The 17,215-nt window shown below is 47.2% G+C and overlaps 1 protein-coding gene across 3 annotated transcripts in view; it reads right to left on the bottom strand.

The window, feature by feature from the left end:
- Positions 1-17,215, bottom strand: part of KNTC1 (kinetochore associated 1) — a 95,768-nt gene that overhangs the window by 16,007 nt on the left and 62,546 nt on the right. For all 3 annotated transcript variants that reach the window (XM_083717845.1, XM_083717844.1, XM_083717846.1), the window contains 4 exons: positions 12,023-12,239; positions 10,629-10,702; positions 9,498-9,708; positions 2,070-2,179 (listed from right to left, as the gene is read on the bottom strand). In XM_083717845.1, coding sequence (XP_083573971.1) covers positions 2,070-2,179; positions 9,498-9,708; positions 10,629-10,702; positions 12,023-12,239 — 612 coding nt within the window. The remainder of the gene's footprint in view (positions 1-2,069; positions 2,180-9,497; positions 9,709-10,628; positions 10,703-12,022; positions 12,240-17,215) is intronic.

Below are 17,215 nucleotides of genomic sequence, written 5' to 3'. Positions count from 1 at the left end.
TGCTTAGCAGGTGAGATATTTTGCTGCATTTTAACTGGGGCTCGGCCTTTCTGGCAACTTCCAAATCCTGTGTGCATTTGAGCTGAGTATATCCCACCCCAAACATACATTTACACTTGCAGATGCAGATTATTCCCCAACTGACTGTGTTGTGTTAAAACTAGAAATTGGCACGGCTACGACTGGGTTGTGATTTGCAGATTACTCTCCTGAACACACAGAAATCTGGAGCTGATCTAAGAACAGAGAATCCCAAATCTTGACATCCTAATCCTCCAAGGTGACTTTCTATGTTTCTATGTTTCCTGAGTCAGACCCCTGGGCTTGTCTAGACTGTCTGGCTGCTGCTCGCCAGGCTTTCAAGAATAAAGTCTTTCCCAGGCCTACCTAGAACCTCTGCTTATAAAGCAGTCATTCTACCACTGAGCTATGGCTCTTTCCAGCAAAGAAAGAGGAAACTTCCAAATAGTCCTGGAAAGTGTGTAGAGTTACTCAGGAGTATTCCAATCCAAATGTCTTGCATTTTCCATAGCTCAAAGACATCATGACCACACCTGGGCAGTTTACTCTAAGGGTTTGCAGCTGCATATAATTGACTATGTGGTTTTTAAAGCTTAAAGGTAAAGGTAAAGGGACCCTGACCATTAGGTCCAGTTGTGGCTGACTCTGGGGTTGCGGCGCTCATCTCGCTTTATTGGCCGAGGGAGCCGGTGTACAGCATGACTAAGCCGCTTCTGGCGAACCAGAGCAGCGCACAGAAATGCCGTTTACCTTCCCACCGGAGCGGTACCTATTGATCTACTTGCACTTTGACGTGCTTTCGAACTGCTAGGTTGGCTCTTAAATGCTATTGTGCTGGTTTCTGGTTTTCTTTTGAATATGGTTTAAGGATTTTGTAATATTTGGGTTTCTGTATTTTAATACTGTATGGAAGCTGCCAGGTGAGGATAGGTATCCTAAAAGGACATTTATAAAACTTTTAAACAAATAAACTCCTGTGCCCATTGTTGTTCAACATCTTTATAAATGTCTTGAATGATGGAACGGAGGGGGTGCTTATCAAATTTGTAGATGACACCAAACAGAGGGGTAGCTAATGCTGCAGAAGACAGAATCAGAATTCAAAATGACCGTAACAGATTGGAGAACTGTGTCCAAGCTAACAAAATGAATTTCAATAGGGACAAATGTAAGGTTCTGCACTCTGGCAGGAAGAACCAGATGCACAAATATAAGATGGGGGAACACCTGGCTTACTAAGCAGTACATGTGAAGAGGATCTAGGGGTCTGGGTGGACCACAAGCTTAACATGAGTCAACAATGTGATGCAGCAGGGGGAAAGGCTAGCGCTATTCTAGGCTGCATTAACAGAAGTATAGTGTCCAGATCAAGGGAAGTAATAACCCCACTGTAATCTGCCTTGGTCAGACCACACCTAGAATACTGTCCATCTGTCATGGATGCTTTAGCTAAGATTCCTACACTGCCGGGGGTTGGACTAGATGACCTATGGATCCCGCTCAACTTTTAAGATTCTATGGTTTTATGAGATCTAGGCAGTTTCTAAGAATCTAGTTGCAGTGTGTGCCCCTTGTCCCCATCTCTCCACCTCATTGGTCCAGTAATACAACAAGTAATTTGTAAGACTGAGCCCTTTCCAAGGGTGTTGGTGTGAACATATCAACTGATTTTTTAATTTTTAAAAAAAGAAATTAAAAACTAGGAAAAAATGCAAAAAATGGCATTCACACTGATCTGGGCACCATTCATACTTCTCTGTGAGGAAAGGCTAAAGAATCGGGGGCTTTTAGTTTAGAGAAAAGGAAGGTGATAGAAGCTACACGGGCGTCATCTATCTTAGATCTGGTCCTCACCAAGAATGAGGAACTGATCAACAAAGTGGAAGCATTGGGAAACTTGGGAGGAAGTTATCATGTCCTCTTAGGCTTTGTTATACAGACAAGGGGAAGCTGAGTGTAGATGAACATGCACTATGCACTTTAAGAAGATTGCTACCAATACAGGAGATACAATATGACTGATTCCTCTTTCTAAAGGGCACACTTACGTCTGTTGGTGGCACACTTGGACATAGCCATTTTTCTAATAGCATATTCCGTATTTTCTCCATATCCAAGTTGTTAATTTCAGCTATTTCTTTAGCCATTGCATGGATATCTACACAGAGAGAGACACAGTATTTTTATGGCAAAATCCTCATTCCAGCTTGTATACACACTGTTCAGAAGGCACCAGTGCCCAACATAAATAAAATGAGAATGCGTCTGTCAGGGGTTCAGAAGGAGAGACACAGGAGGGGGAGCAAATGGAGAGTGAGGAGGAGGAGTACGAGGGGGGCGCAGGCAGTGACAGTGGCCAGAGTTATTCCACAAGCCTCTCTAGCGAATCGGAGGACTCACAGAAGGGAGCGCCGGTGGCCAGAGCAAGGGAGATTCCAAGGGAGAAACCTCAAGAGGGAGGGGCCAGCGGGGAGTCTCTGAACAGCAGCTGGAGATCAGGGCCAGCGTCTCCACCAGAGCGCAGTGGGGAGGGGGAGTCCCAGGAGTCGGGACCAGTGTCCTCACCACCAGAGGGAGGAGAGGAGTCAGGTTTGGCAACACCCACATCAGGAAGCGGGGAAACGGTCAGAAGGAAAGTCACCGGCTGGGCGCGCGCGCCAAGTTCAAATGTACAGGAGCGCGGCACAGCGGGGAGCCCGGGAAGGGAGCCAGGTCCTAAAGCCCGCCGGAGGGAGGGGCAAGACTCAGGAGGCTCCGCGTCAGAGGAGTCCAGGAAGGAGGGAACCCCAGAGGGCAGAAGGACCCAACGCAGGAAAGAGCAGCGCAAGAGGTGGAGCCAGGCTAGAATCTTAAACTGGTGTGGGTGGAGCAGTGAGTCAGAGGGGACTTAGCCGGTCTAGCGTTAAGACGTGGGCCTGCGCGCCCAGAGCTTGGAAATGGAAACTAAACTTCAATAAAGACTTTTGTATATAATATCCACTGGGCGTTGGTCCTCTGTGAGCTGGGACCTAGCGGCAGTCCTGACAGTAAGTCCCCTCTCCATTTTCACCAATTTTGCAACCTCGTGGAGTGCGGGAAAGCAGCGAGGGGTGAAGATTGGTGCTTCGCGAGCTCACGAAAAACAGGGAAATGACTACCGAAGAGAGGATAGCGAGTTTGCAAAACGCAGTGACGCAGTTGACTGCAGAAATTGCGGCTTCCAGAAAGAAAGAACAGGAAGCAGCTGCTGCCTGCCAGGATCTGCGAACCAGGTTAGAAGTGCTAAGTACACAGAGGCAACCAGCCACCAGACCAGAAGGGATTGGGCTGGGAAACAGAGGAGGGAGCCTGGTATCTCACTTCAATGGGGACCTGCAGGAGTATCCTAACTTCAGAGCAGATGTGATTTATACATTGCAGCTGCTTGACAAAGACTTTAAAAATGAGGGAGAGAAAGTGGGATTTATTATTTCGCATTTGCGGGGGGAGGCAAAATCGTGGCTGCGCAATCTATGGAGAGACAAGGATCCAGCCCTCCAAAATGCGGCTGCCTTCATTAAAGTGATGGATGCGTGTTTTTTATCTGAGATTGATGTGGATATCGCTAGGAGGGAGATTCACGGACTAAGACAAGGTAAAGCCACTGTGAGGCAATATCATGCACGTTTTTTCGGATTGGTGAATGTACTAGCCTGGGAGAAAGAATCGCCTGCCGTCAGAGACCTGTTCTGGGAGGGGTTGAGCGGAGCTGTGAAAGATGAGATCGCAAGGGGGGGAAGACCCCAAACCACCAAGGAAGTGGTGGAACGGGCACTCTCCATTGGGGTTCGGTTGGAAGGACGCCCTTGGGGCAGGGAGGAAGGGCATTTGGGACGCACGCCAGCGAAAGGACTGCCTCCCTTCCCCAAGGAGGCGGCGCGCGCTCGATCCATGCCTCCGCTGGGAGGGGGAGAGGAGCCGATGGAGATAGGTGGTGCTAAGGCTCACTCCACAGTCGGAGCCCTAACTCCGGGAGCAGTCAAGATGAAGCCTCCTAGAGGAACCAGGAAGTGCTACATCTGCGACAGTGCTCAGCATATGGCAAAAGAGTGTCCCCAGCGGTTTCACAAGCATACTGCAGCCGCAGCGACAGTAACAGACGCAATTCAGCAGAGGGAGTCGCAGCAGGAAAACTCCACTGTCTGGCTGGAGATGGCATCTCTGGGGACCAGCCAGACAAGTCAGTGAAGCAATCCCCAGGGATCTTACAGCCCACCGACCCCCTCCCACCCAAACCAGTAGTGCAGCTCACCGCATCCCTTCAGCTCCCCAATGGGCTACTGGTGGAAATTCCCATCACCGTAGACTCGGGGAGCAATGCAGATTTTATAGACATGCAGTTCCTCCAGCAACATGGCATAGCCCTTCTGCCAGCGGCGGTACCTCTGAAAGTCGTCACAGTGGACGGCAGGGAGCTACTGGGAGGGCAAGTGCTACAGCAGACGCCGCCAATGGTGATGCGCATTGGAAACCACCGTGAGGTCATCAGCTTCAACGTCACCCGCCTGTCAGACACGCCCATAGTGTTGGGAATGAGTTGGCTGGATAGGCACAGCCCGGCATTAGCTTGGTACCAGCGGCAACTGACCTTCGGCTCCTCTTACTGCGCAGAACACTGCATCCTGGCGGACTTGGAAGATGAGGGGCACGAGGATGGACCACAGCTGAACTTGGGCATGTTGCAAGCGGTGCCTAACAAATACAAGGAGTTTTTGGAGGTCTTCTGCGAGAAAGAGGCGGATAAGCTGCCACCCCACAGACCCTACGACTGCAAGATCGACCTCCTGCCCGGGGCGACGCTCCCGACGGGGAAACTGTACTCCATGTCTGAGGATGAATTGCAAGAGCTCAGGGAGTTCATAGATCACAACCTGAAGCGGGGATTCATCCGGGAGTCCAAGGCGGCAGGAGGCAGTCCCGTGTTCTTTGTAAAGAAGCGGGACACGCCCCAAAAGAGGCTGGTCGTTGATTTCCGCTTCTTGAACCTCAAGACCAAGCCCTCAGCATTCCCTATGCCCAAGATCGATGACCTGCTGGCGACGGTGAGGAAGGGTCGCATCTTTACCAAGTTGGATCTGCGCGGAGCGTACAATCTCATTCGCGTACGGGAAGGCGACGAGTGGAAAACAACCATGTTTACGCCGCTGGGCACTTATGAATACAGAGTTATGCCTTTTGGATTAAAAAATGGTTCCCACTGCTTTCAAGCCTTCATGCATCATGTCTTGGCGGGTCTCCTCTACAAGAAGTGCGTCTGCTTCCTGGATGACATCCTAATCTTCTCGGAATCGCCGGAGGCTCACGAGAGAGATGTTAGGGAAGTTCTGCAGAGGCTGCGGGAGCACAGGCTGTACGCCAAGCTGGAGAAGTGCCAGTTCGACAAGACGGAGGTGGATTTCTTGGGCTACAAACTGTCCGACAAGGGACTGGCTATGGACGGTGCCAAGGTACGTGCAGTACTGGATTGGAAGAGCCCACGCAATAGGAAGGAAGTACAGAGGTTTGTCGGTTTTGCCAACTTTTATCGCAAGTTCATCAAGGGTTTCGCCATGCAGACAGCGGCCATCACCGACACCCTCAGTTCCAAGAAGAAGAGGTTCATCTGGACGGAGCAGGCAGAGCAGTCCTTTCAGAAGCTCAAGCAGCTCTTCGCTTCCGAAGAGAACCTACTGCACGTAAATCCCAGCAGGCCCATGAGAGTGGAGACGGACGCCTCAGACAGGGCCGTGGGAGCCGTTCTGTTGCAGCAAGACCACCAGGGGGACTGGAGGCCGTGCGCTTTCTACTCCAGAAAACTCAGCAAAGCGGAGCAGAACTACACCATTTGGGACAGGGAGTTGCTGGCCATACATGCAGCCTTCAAGGCGTGGCGGCACTTCCTCGTCGGAGCCAAGCACACGGTGCAGGTCCGCACAGACCATAAGAACTTGGAGTACTGGCGCACGGCGAGGTTCCTGAACCAGCGACACATCCGCTGGGCGGAGTTCTTTGCAGATTTCGACTTCAGAATTGAGTACATCCCAGGAAACAGCAACGTCTTGGCGGACGCGCTGTCCAGAAAACCGCAGTATCTGGAGGCAGAGGCACCGGCGGCGGCCAAGCACATTTTCACACCACAGGCGTGGGCATGCGCGTCAGCCACGGTGGACCTGGACGCGGTGCGCCGCGCGCTGCGAACAGACTCGTTCGCCCGAGCCAAGATGGAGGAGGTGTGCAGTGGCAAGGCGAGGGGCGACGAATTCCAAGTGCGAGACGGCCTGCTCCTACGCAAGGGAGTCCTCTACGTACCAGGAGACAGCCTCCGCGCGAAGGTCCTGCAACAGCTGCACGACGCGCCCAGCGCGGGGCACTTCGGCAAGGAGAAGACGGTGGACTTAGTAGCCAGAGACTTTTGGTGGCCTAAGATGCGGGGGGATGTCGCGGACTATGTCAATAGGTGCGACACCTGCCAAAGGGCTAAGCCTGTGCACCAGCCGCCGGCGGGCCTGTTGGAACCGCTACAGACACCGTTCGTACCGTGGGAGAGGGTAGCCCTGGACTTTGTCACAGATCTACCCAGCTCAAGGGGCAAGACGGCAGTGCTCGTGGTAGTGGACCTGTTCACCAAGATGGCCCACTTCATTCCGTGCGCGAAGGTGGCCACGGCCGAGCAGACCGCTAAGATGTTCATAGACCACGTGTTCAAGGTGCACGGCCTACCACGGTCTATTTTGTCCGACCGGGGGCGCCAGTTCATCTCCAACTTCTGGCAAAAGCTGATGGGATTCCTGAACGTCAAGGTCAGCCTGGCGTCGGCGAGACACCCGCAAACTAACGGGCAGGCGGAAAGGGTCAACGCCATCATGCAGCAGTACCTGAGATGCTACGCGAACCAGCAGCCATCGACCTGGGTGGACTATCTACCGTTGGCCGAGTTTGCCTACAACAACACGAAGCACGGGTCCACGGGGGTGACCCCATTTTTTGCCAACTACGGGAGGCATCCCAGAACCTTCCCGGGTCTGGACACAGTGCGGGAGGGGGAGCCACAGGGAGCAGAGGAAGTGGCAGCGGAGTTGCAGGAGATCCACGAGCAGCTCAGGAGGCAGTTAGAGTTGGCAAAACAGGCTTACAAAGTGCAGGCAGATCGACACAGGAGGGTTGGGGAGGACATCCAGGTGGGAGACTGGGTCTGGTTGGCAGCACAAGCAGTTCCAGCCAGATCGTTAGCCAAGAAGAAACTAGGGCACAAGCAGCTAGGGCCTTACCAAGTAGAGGCGCAGATCAACCCAGTGGCCTTCCGGTTGACACTCCCGGAGGGTTCCAGAATGCACCCGGTCTTTCATAGATCAGTGCTCACGCCCTACAGAGAGCCCCACAGGTTTCAAGCACCGGGGAAGGCGCCAGACCCGCTCAGAGAAGCGCCCAAAAAAGGGGGGTCGCCGAAAGGGGAGCCACTTAATGAAGCCACTGAGATTTTAGACTCAAGGTGGGGGGAGGACGGGATTGAATATCTTCTCGCCACGGAGGACACCCCGGCCAGCGCCAACAGGTGGGTGCCGGATTACGCAGTGGAAGAGCAGTTGCTCAAGGAAGAATTCCACACACTTTTCCCGCACAAGCCTATGCCGGCGGGCTTTTTCGAGGATTGTTTGTTCACACCCACACTCTCGGCCAGCACTTTCCGGGGTTTCTCGTCAGCTGAGGACTCGGCTCCGGGAGGCAGCTCTCCGGAGGGATCACTTTCAGGTTTTGGCACGGGGGGATCTTATTGGTGGGAGGACCAACCCGAGGTGGGCTGGCGCAGAGACATGCCGAAGGGGCCCTGGGAGGTGGACCCCCATCAAACAACAGGGGGAGGAGGGCTCTTGGGTGATTTGGGGTCGAGCGCAGATTTCGAGCACACCGCGCAGGAGATGGAAGCGGAGGAGGTCGTCGTCGACGAGCCCATGGGGGACTTCCCGGACTTATCTCGATGGTTGCAAGCCTCAGGGGACGAGCTGTATCCTGGACTCACCCCTACAACAATGGAGCACCCGGAACCCGCACCGGAAGAGGGGGAGGGGGGAAGGGGGGGCTTCGAGGGGGGGATGGATGTCAGGGGTTCAGAAGGAGAGACACAGGAGGGGGAGCAAATGGAGAGTGAGGAGGAGGAGTACGAGGGGGGCGCAGGCAGTGACAGTGGCCAGAGTTATTCCACAAGCCTCTCTAGCGAATCGGAGGACTCACAGAAGGGAGCGCCGGTGGCCAGAGCAAGGGAGATTCCAAGGGAGAAACCTCAAGAGGGAGGGGCCAGCGGGGAGTCTCTGAACAGCAGCTGGAGATCAGGGCCAGCGTCTCCACCAGAGCGCAGTGGGGAGGGGGAGTCCCAGGAGTCGGGACCAGTGTCCTCACCACCAGAGGGAGGAGAGGAGTCAGGTTTGGCAACACCCACATCAGGAAGCGGGGAAACGGTCAGAAGGAAAGTCACCGGCTGGGCGCGCGCGCCAAGTTCAAATGTACAGGAGCGCGGCACAGCGGGGAGCCCGGGAAGGGAGCCAGGTCCTAAAGCCCGCCGGAGGGAGGGGCAAGACTCAGGAGGCTCCGCGTCAGAGGAGTCCAGGAAGGAGGGAACCCCAGAGGGCAGAAGGACCCAACGCAGGAAAGAGCAGCGCAAGAGGTGGAGCCAGGCTAGAATCTTAAACTGGTGTGGGTGGAGCAGTGAGTCAGAGGGGACTTAGCCGGTCTAGCGTTAAGACGTGGGCCTGCGCGCCCAGAGCTTGGAAATGGAAACTAAACTTCAATAAAGACTTTTGTATATAATATCCACTGGGCGTTGGTCCTCTGTGAGCTGGGACCTAGCGGCAGTCCTGACAGCGTCTTACACTTTCCTGTGAACAGGCATCACAGAGGATAATTGGCAGTTGCAGGCAAGCCATATTTCAAGGAAGCTGATTTGCCTGGTAAGATGCTGAGGACCTTCTCCCAGACCTTTGGCGGATTTAACAGTCTATGGCCTTTTAAACTGGGTGGGGGCAGTTATTGTGTTTGTTTGTTACTGTTACGTATTGTTGGGTTTTTATATTGTAAACTGCCCTGTGATTCTCTGATGAAGGGCAGTATAGAAATTTAATAAGAGGGGAGGGGGGAGTCAAGTTTCCAGGCACAGTTTTTAAGCCATTGCTCTGTCCAGGTACCACTAGTTTGTCAGGGAGCCAGTAGTAAAAGCTTTAGTCAGTGAAAGGGGGGGGGGCTACAAACAAAACACTATTATTTCATTTATTAATGAAAATATTAACAGGCCACCTTTCTGACAAAGGACTTTAGTCAAGCCAATTAACTGTGAAGAAAGGTGTGCAAACAGAGAATCCTTGTGTTGCCTCTAGCCTTTTTTGGTAGCAGAGTGGAAACAGTAGTGTCTGGTCCGCAGGAGCGCTGCTTTTATAAGGGTCCCAGGCAAATGTGGGCTCTCACAGAAGGCAAGAGAGGTGTGACCTAACCTGGGTAATTTCTGCCAGATGGATTCTGAAATCTTTCGGATATGCTGCTGTGCTGATAAAGCAAAACAACCAGATTTGCAGGTTTTCCAATGAGCTTCTGATGGCTCTCAGAGTGCAGCTTGTGCTCTGCAAGTACAGCCTCAGTAGCAGATCTCTGGCGTTGCATCTGCAGCTTCTTCAGATGCACTCGGGCCTTTTCACGAGAGTCATCCTTTATCGGAAGACAGAACATTTTATTTACAAGCAGAGCTAACAGGCTGCATCAACAAACAAATGGAAAAACGAAAACAATAAGCTAATAAGAATGGATTGCCAGTAAAACCTGTAAGTTCAACTACTGCGTGCAAAGCTTGCATCTTACTGTGACAGCTTATTTCAGGTTATTACATATGTTCTTCTCTTCCTGAACTCCCTGAATGCTGCAGAAGGCACAACCCCACTTCACTGCCTCAGCTGGGCCAAAATACCCCATGGCTTCTCTTCTCCTGGAACTTTCTCCATCTCTCTTTCCCCTCCAGGTACCTTTTTCCTTTGTATCACAACTGTGGATGTGGGCTGCTCTGTGGGGTTCTTTCTAAATGTTTTCTTTTACTATCACTTTTATTAAAGATTTTAATAAAATATAACACTTAAAAAATGGTTGTACAGCACATAGCTTTATGTGCTTTGTAAGGGGGGAAAAGCAACCAAACAAACCAAAAAGCTAGCATACTGTCTGTCATTATGAAAGGCGGCATTTGTGTGAAGAGACACGTGCATCTCTGCTGGAAGACAGACTGTACATCTCTACAAAGTCCCTGTCAGTGTGGATAAGGCAACTCAGGGTCAGTAATGAAGGGAAGGGTTTGTGCCCTATGGCACCAATACCCACCAGCACCGTCCTCGACTTCTGACCATAGGAACAAATGGGGAGAGAAAGTAAAGTTCACGCCCTGTCTCCAGTGATCCCAACCACTTGGAATCAAGCCTCCTCTTATCTGCAGAGCCACAGCCCCTGGTTCTGTTTCCTGGTCTCACCAGTGGAGCAGAATCTGAGAAATGGCATGTTATTTTACTTATACATGCACATGTGTGTAATTCAAACTTGTTCTCTAAATATTGATAACAGGCTTGTGGTGCAAGAGTTAATACCGTCACATTTGTATTCTTCAGCCACGTTTCAGCTAAACTGCAACAGAATTTCAAAGTCTGGGCCTTGGTGGATCCTGAAGGGGAAAAAGAAAAGAAAGAAGACATTAAAGCACTCTCTCGGTCACTTTCCCCTTCCTCCCTGCTTAGATCTCAAAACTGTTTGAGCTGGCATTCATCAGAAAGTCTGGTTGCAATGACAAAGCTTAACTCTGGAATGTGGAAAGTAACAAGGGACCGGAAGATAAAGGAGTCGGTCAAGACAGGAGGTCTGGCCTGCTCCACCATATTCCTGTACAAGAGGCTTTTGCTCAAGTGGATGGGAGAGTTTGAACGTTGTGCAACAAAGAATCCATTGCAACAGTTGTACAGTGGTACCTCAGGTTACATACGCTTTAGGTTACAGACTCCGCTAACCCAGAAATAGTACCTCGGGTTAAGAACTTTGCTTCAGGATGAGAACAGAAATCATGCTCCGGCTGCGCAGCAGCAGCAGGAGGCCCCATTAGCTAAAGTGGTGCTTCAGGTTAAGAACAGTTTCAGGTTAAGAACAGACCTCCAGAACGAATTAAGTTCTGGATTAAGTCCTGAGGTGCCACCGTACAGCAGATGGTGGAATCTGTTGTGCAACAAAGTTCAGTATGCGCAAAACATTTTTCCAGCAGAAAACAGTGTACCACTAAGTAACATATTGGATACAACCCTAAGCAACCAATGGAGTCCCCACAGTTCAAAAAGAGCAAGGAATGGAGCCATGCAAGCGTGTCATGAACTTTCAGGAAAGAACATTCACTTTAGAAGGGCAAACAGGTGGGGGTCTGAAGAGGTGGGAGTGTAGGAATCACTCGTCTGCCGGTGCATAAATAATCAACAGGCTGCCTTAAAGAAAATATGGAGTGCATTTCACGTTCTAAATAAATCAGAACTAGAAGGCATATTGGGAAGTGGCATATCTGAGAGGAAGACCATCTCCTTTCCACGTAGAAGGTCCCAGTTTCAACCCCCAGCATCTTCTTGCAGAGCAAAACAGCCTCATTTGCCTGGGATCCTGGAGAACTGCTGTCAGAGTAAACAATGCTAGGCTAGACAACTAATATGGTCCACAATAAGGCAGCTTCCTTTATCCATATGGGCATCAATTCAAGTACAGTGGTACCTCTGGTTACGAACTTAATTTGTTCCGGAGGTCCGTTCTTAACCTGAGGTACCACTTTAGCTAACGGGGCCTCCCGCTGCTGCCAGCGTGCAATTTCTGTTCTCATCCTGGGGCAAAGTTCTTAACCCAAGGTACTACTCCCAGGTTAGCGGAGTCTGTAACCTGAAGTGTTTGTAACCCGAGGTACCACTGTAACTGATGTGCAAAATGCCCTTTTAAAAAGACTATACTCCCCGCTAACCTGCTGGAAGTTCTTGCAAGATCTTGTAGGCAAGTGCTGTAGCCCATTCTGGATTAGCTATAGACAACAAGTAAGACTGAATGGTCTGCATGGTCTTGGCAATTTCCTTCTTAGATGTCAGCAAATATCCTCTTCTTGCCAGTTCCAGCATTTTCGGCTTCAGTTTTTCTTGAAACAGGTGGTTAGCTGCGGATGTGTAGAGGGTATCCAGTGAAACCTTGAAAAAAGAGCACAAAAACTGACAGGGCAGTGTGAGATCTTTCTATCCAACAAACTAAAGGGTATTACAAGTGGGATGCGCAACAAAATGCTTAAGTGTGGGGTTCCCTTGCTCAGATTTCCAACACTACGTTCCATTCTCCCTGTCGCCTTTTCTACTTCTCCCTCCCCCTGTCAGCTAGCATTTCACAGCTACTGAACACACCCAGTCCTCCTTTGGCTGTTTTGGTATTCCTCCATATATCTACCTACCTACCTACTGCGAGTCTTGGCCCCCCCCCCCTCCAAATATGCAGATACCTCCCAAACTCTTACAAGCAGATGCTGGCTACAAATAATAAAAATAATTATCTATCCCACCCTTCCTCCTAAAGGAGTCCAGGGTGGCAAACACACCAGCCTTAAAACAATACAACAAAAATAAAACATATCTAAGAACAATCACAAGATTACCAGGAATAGAAATCAAATGCCTGGGTAAATGGGAACATTTTAAAACTCCTCTAAAAAGTTATAAAGAAAGGAGCAAACAACAGGGAGGGTAGACCACAAACAGGGGACCACCGAGAAGACCCTCTCACAGGTTAATGCCAACCAAGCAGCTCTTTTAATTGCCAAGGGAATAGTTTGTTTGTTTTTAAATAATATTTATTAAATTTTCCAATAAGAACATACAAATACAAAACAACTACAATAAAAACAAACACAAACAAAAAACAACAAGTATAATTTCAAAACTTATTTTCTCAACCTTATTTCCCCGACTTCCTCATACCTCACCGTTTTGTATTCTAGTTTCATTATCCCATCAGCAACTCCATTCCCTTATTTCCCAAAAGTTTCTTACTAATTCCATTCCTTTTCTTACTCTTAATGTCTCTGAAGACCAATATTTTTAAGCCCATGTCAATCTAGCATTCTTTAATCTTATAATATTTGTTAAGATAGTCCTTAAATTTCTTCCAATCTTCTTCCACTGTCTCTTTCTCCTGGTCTCGGATTCTGCCCGTCATCTCTGCAAGTCCCATGTAGTCTGTCATCTTCATCTGCCATTCTTCCAGAGTGGGTAGATCTGATGTCTTCCAATACTTTGCTATAAGGATCCTTGCTGCTGTTGTGGCATACAAAAACAAAGTTCTGTCCTTCTTTAACACCACATGGCTGACAATACCCAGGAGAAAGGCCTCTGGTTTCTTCAGGAAAGTGTATTTAAACATCTTTTTCATTTCATTATATATCATTTCCCAGAAAGCCTTAGTCCTTGGGCATGTCCACCAGAGGTGAAAGAATGAGCCTTCATTTTCTTTACACTTCCAACATTTGTTATCTGACAAGTGGTAAATTTTTGCAAGCTTGACTGGGGTCATGTACCACCTATATATCATTTTCATAATATTTTCTCTCAAGGCGTTACACGCCGTAAATTTCATGCCGGTGGTCCACAACCTTTCCCAGTCAGCAAACATAATGTTATGACCAATATCTTGCACCCACTTAATCATAGCTGATTTAACTGTTTCATCCTGCGTATTCCATTTCAGCAGCAAGTTATACATTTTTGATAAATTTTTAGTATTGGATTCTAACAATTCTGTTTCCAATTTCGATTTCTCCACCTGGATTTTCTTATCCATCTTATAAACCTCCATTATTTGGTAATAGTGGAGCCAATCTCTCACTTTATCCTTTAATTTCTCAAAACTCTGCAGTTTGAAGTTACTACCCTCCTGTTCTAAAATTTCCCAATATTTCGGCCATATACACTCCATGTTGAGTTTTTTCACAGCTTTTGCCTCCATTGGTGAAAGCCACCTTGGAGTTTTGCTCTCCAGTAGGTCTTTATATCTGATCCAAACATTGTACAATGCTTTCCTGACAATATGATTTTTAAAACCTTTATGAACCTTAACTTTGTCATACCACAAGTATGCATGCCACCCAGAAAAATTATTGAAACCTTCCAAATCTAAAATGTCTGTGTTCTTAAGGAGCAGCCAATCCTTCAACCAGCAGAAAGCTGCTGATTCATAGTAAAGTTTCAAATCTGGCAGGGCAAATCCCCCCCTTTCCTTTGCATCAGTTAAGATCTTAAATTTTATTCTGGGCTTTTTGCCCTGCCAGATAAATTTAGAAATATCTCGCTGCCATCCCTTAAAACACTCCATCTTATCAACAATTTGCAATGTTTGAAACAAAAATAACATTCTAGGCAATACATTCATCTTAATAGCTGCTATTCGACCAGACAAAGAAAGCTTCAAGTTCGACCAAATTTCTAAATCTTTTTTCACTTGGTTCCAACATTTCTCATAATTGTCTTTAAATAAGTTCATATTTTTAGCTGTCATATTAATCCCCAAATATTTTACACTCTTAACCACTGTTAAACCTGTTTCATTCTGAAACCTCTCCTTCTCTCTTACTGTTAGGTTTTTCTCTAATACCTTAGTCTTTAATTTATTTAATTTAAATCCTGCCACTTGACCAAACTCTTGAATTAATTCCAAAACCCTTTTCGTACTGGATTCCGGCTCTTGCAATGTAAGTACCAGATCATCTGCAAATGCTCTCAATTTATATTGTCTCGCTCCGACCTGAACCCCTTTAACCAGCTGGTCCTTTCTTATCATGTTCAGCAAAACCTCCAGGACCGAAATAAAAAGTAGTGGGGAAATTGGGCAGCCCTGGCGTGTCCCTTTCTCTATCTTAAGTTCTGCTGTAATAATATTATTTACAATTAGCTTTGCTTTTTGTTCAGAATAAATTGCGCCTATACCGTTTTCAAAACCTTGGCCTACCCCCATCCCATGGAGATTCTTCTTCATAAAGGTCCAAGAAATATTGTCAAAGGCTTTCTCCGCGTCCACAAATATCAAAACAGCTTTTGTGTTTATATTAACTTCTAACATTTCCAAAATGTCTATTATGTTCCTTACATTATCTGATAAATGTCTTCTCGGGAGGAAGCCCGATTGATCCCTAGGAATCTCCCCCATCAAAACTTTTTTCAATCTCTTAGCTAAAATGTCAGCAAAAATTTTGTAATCCACATTTAATAAAGAGATTGGACGGTAGTTCTTAAGTTGGGTCTTTTCAGTCTCTGTCTTCGGTATTAGCGTGATATAAGCCTCTTTCCACGTATCAGGTGCTTCTTTCCCCTCAAGGATTTCATTACAGACTTCCTTCAAAGGTTGTATTAGCCATTCTTTTAAAGCCTTGTAATATTTGGAAGTCAGTCCATCAGGTCCCGGAGATTTGCCCAGTTTCATGTTTTGAATGGCATCTTCTATTTCTTGTTCAGTTATTTTCTGATTCAGAAGCACTTTGTCTTGACATGAAATTTCCTTCATCCCATTTTTCTTCAAGAATTGTTCTATATCAATCTCTTTTTCTGGCCCTTGTGCATATAGTTGTTTAAAGTATCTCTGGAAGCAGCTTCTAATTTCAGTTGGGTTGTTAATGTTCTTTCCATCCACTTCTAAATTTGTCACTGTATTTAGTTTTTGTCTCTTCTTCAATTGCCAAGCCAAAAATTTCCCGCATTTATCAGCAGATTCAAACGTTTTCTGTCTCATTTGTTTAATTTTCCATTCTATTTCTTGGTTCATCAGTTCCATATATTGCATTTGGTGTAATTTAATTTCTCTCAAGATCTCCTGAGACTTTGGTTTTGATCTCAATTTCTTTTCTCCTTCTTTAATTTTTTCTAATATCTTATCCTTTTTCTCGTTTTGGCTTTTCTTCTTTATTGCATTTTGTTGTATCAAGAAACCTCTCATAACCGCTTTGCTTGCGTCCCAGATTACTCTTTTTTCCACATTAGTTCTCATGTTAATTTCAAAATAGTCTCTTATTGTTTTTTGGGCCTTTTTACAAAATTCTTTATCTCTGAATAATGAGTCATTCATCCTCCATCTGGAAGTGCCAGCTGTTGTTTGATTCATCTCCATCTTCACGGCGTTATGGTCGGAGCAAGTCTTTGGGCAGATTTCCACTTTTTTTATCTTTGATGCCGGTCCTCTAGTAACCCATATTTGGTCAATTCTAGTCCAGGTCATTTTGGCTTCAGAAAAGAAGGTTCCTTCTCTTTCAAGAGGATTTTTTAATCTCCAAATATCGACTAAGTCCATATTGTCAGTCATTTCAAAAAATGTTTTTGGTAGCCTTCCGTCTTTAGAAATTACTTGTCTTTGTGCTTTGTCCATGTTTGTAGAGACAACTCCATTCATATCTCCCATCAAAATTATATTTGAATCCATGTAGTCCAGTAAAATCTCATGCAACTTTTTAAAGAATTCGGATTTGCCTTCATTTGGTGCGTAGATTCCTAGAATCAAAAATTTCTGGCCTTGTACTTGAATTTCAATTGCCAGATATCTTCCTTGTTCATCTTTAAATATTTGTTTCGGCATCAATCTATCCTTTGCATATATAACCACTCCTCTTTTTTTCACTCTGTCAGATGAAATAAATTCATGTCCTAATTTTTTATTGATAAGTGGTTTGCTATGTGTTCTTGTCACATGTGTCTCTTGCAGGCAAATCAAGTCCAATTGTTGTTTCTGTAGAATATGAAAGACGTTCTTCCTCTTCCGAGGAATATTCAGTCCATTACAGTTCCAGCTCAATAGTCGCAGGGCCATGATGGGATTATTACTTACTCCTCCTACTGCTCCAAATTGTTGCTCTTCTTCTGTTGGTGGCTGTAGTCCAAACGATAAATTTGCCAAGTCCAATATTCTTTTTCCTGGTATTGTTGGCTCTTCTCCAAGTTCTGCTTCCTTCACTAAGTCTTCTTCGTGATCTCTCAAGAATTTGTCTTTGTCACTCAGTGTCCTTAGTCTAACTTTCTTTCCTCTGTATTTGAAAGATAGGCCTTGGGGGAATTCCCACCTAAAGAAGATTCTGCTTTTTTCAGTAGTACAACCAGATCTTTGTAGTCCTCTCTTGCATCTAGAATGGGCTTTGGGATAT

Source organism: Podarcis gaigeae (assembly GCF_964106915.1).
Source record: "Podarcis gaigeae genome assembly, chromosome: 16".
In the NCBI taxonomy this organism is placed as follows: Eukaryota; Metazoa; Chordata; class Lepidosauria; order Squamata; family Lacertidae; genus Podarcis; species Podarcis gaigeae.
This window is presented reverse-complemented; position numbering and strand designations above follow the sequence as displayed.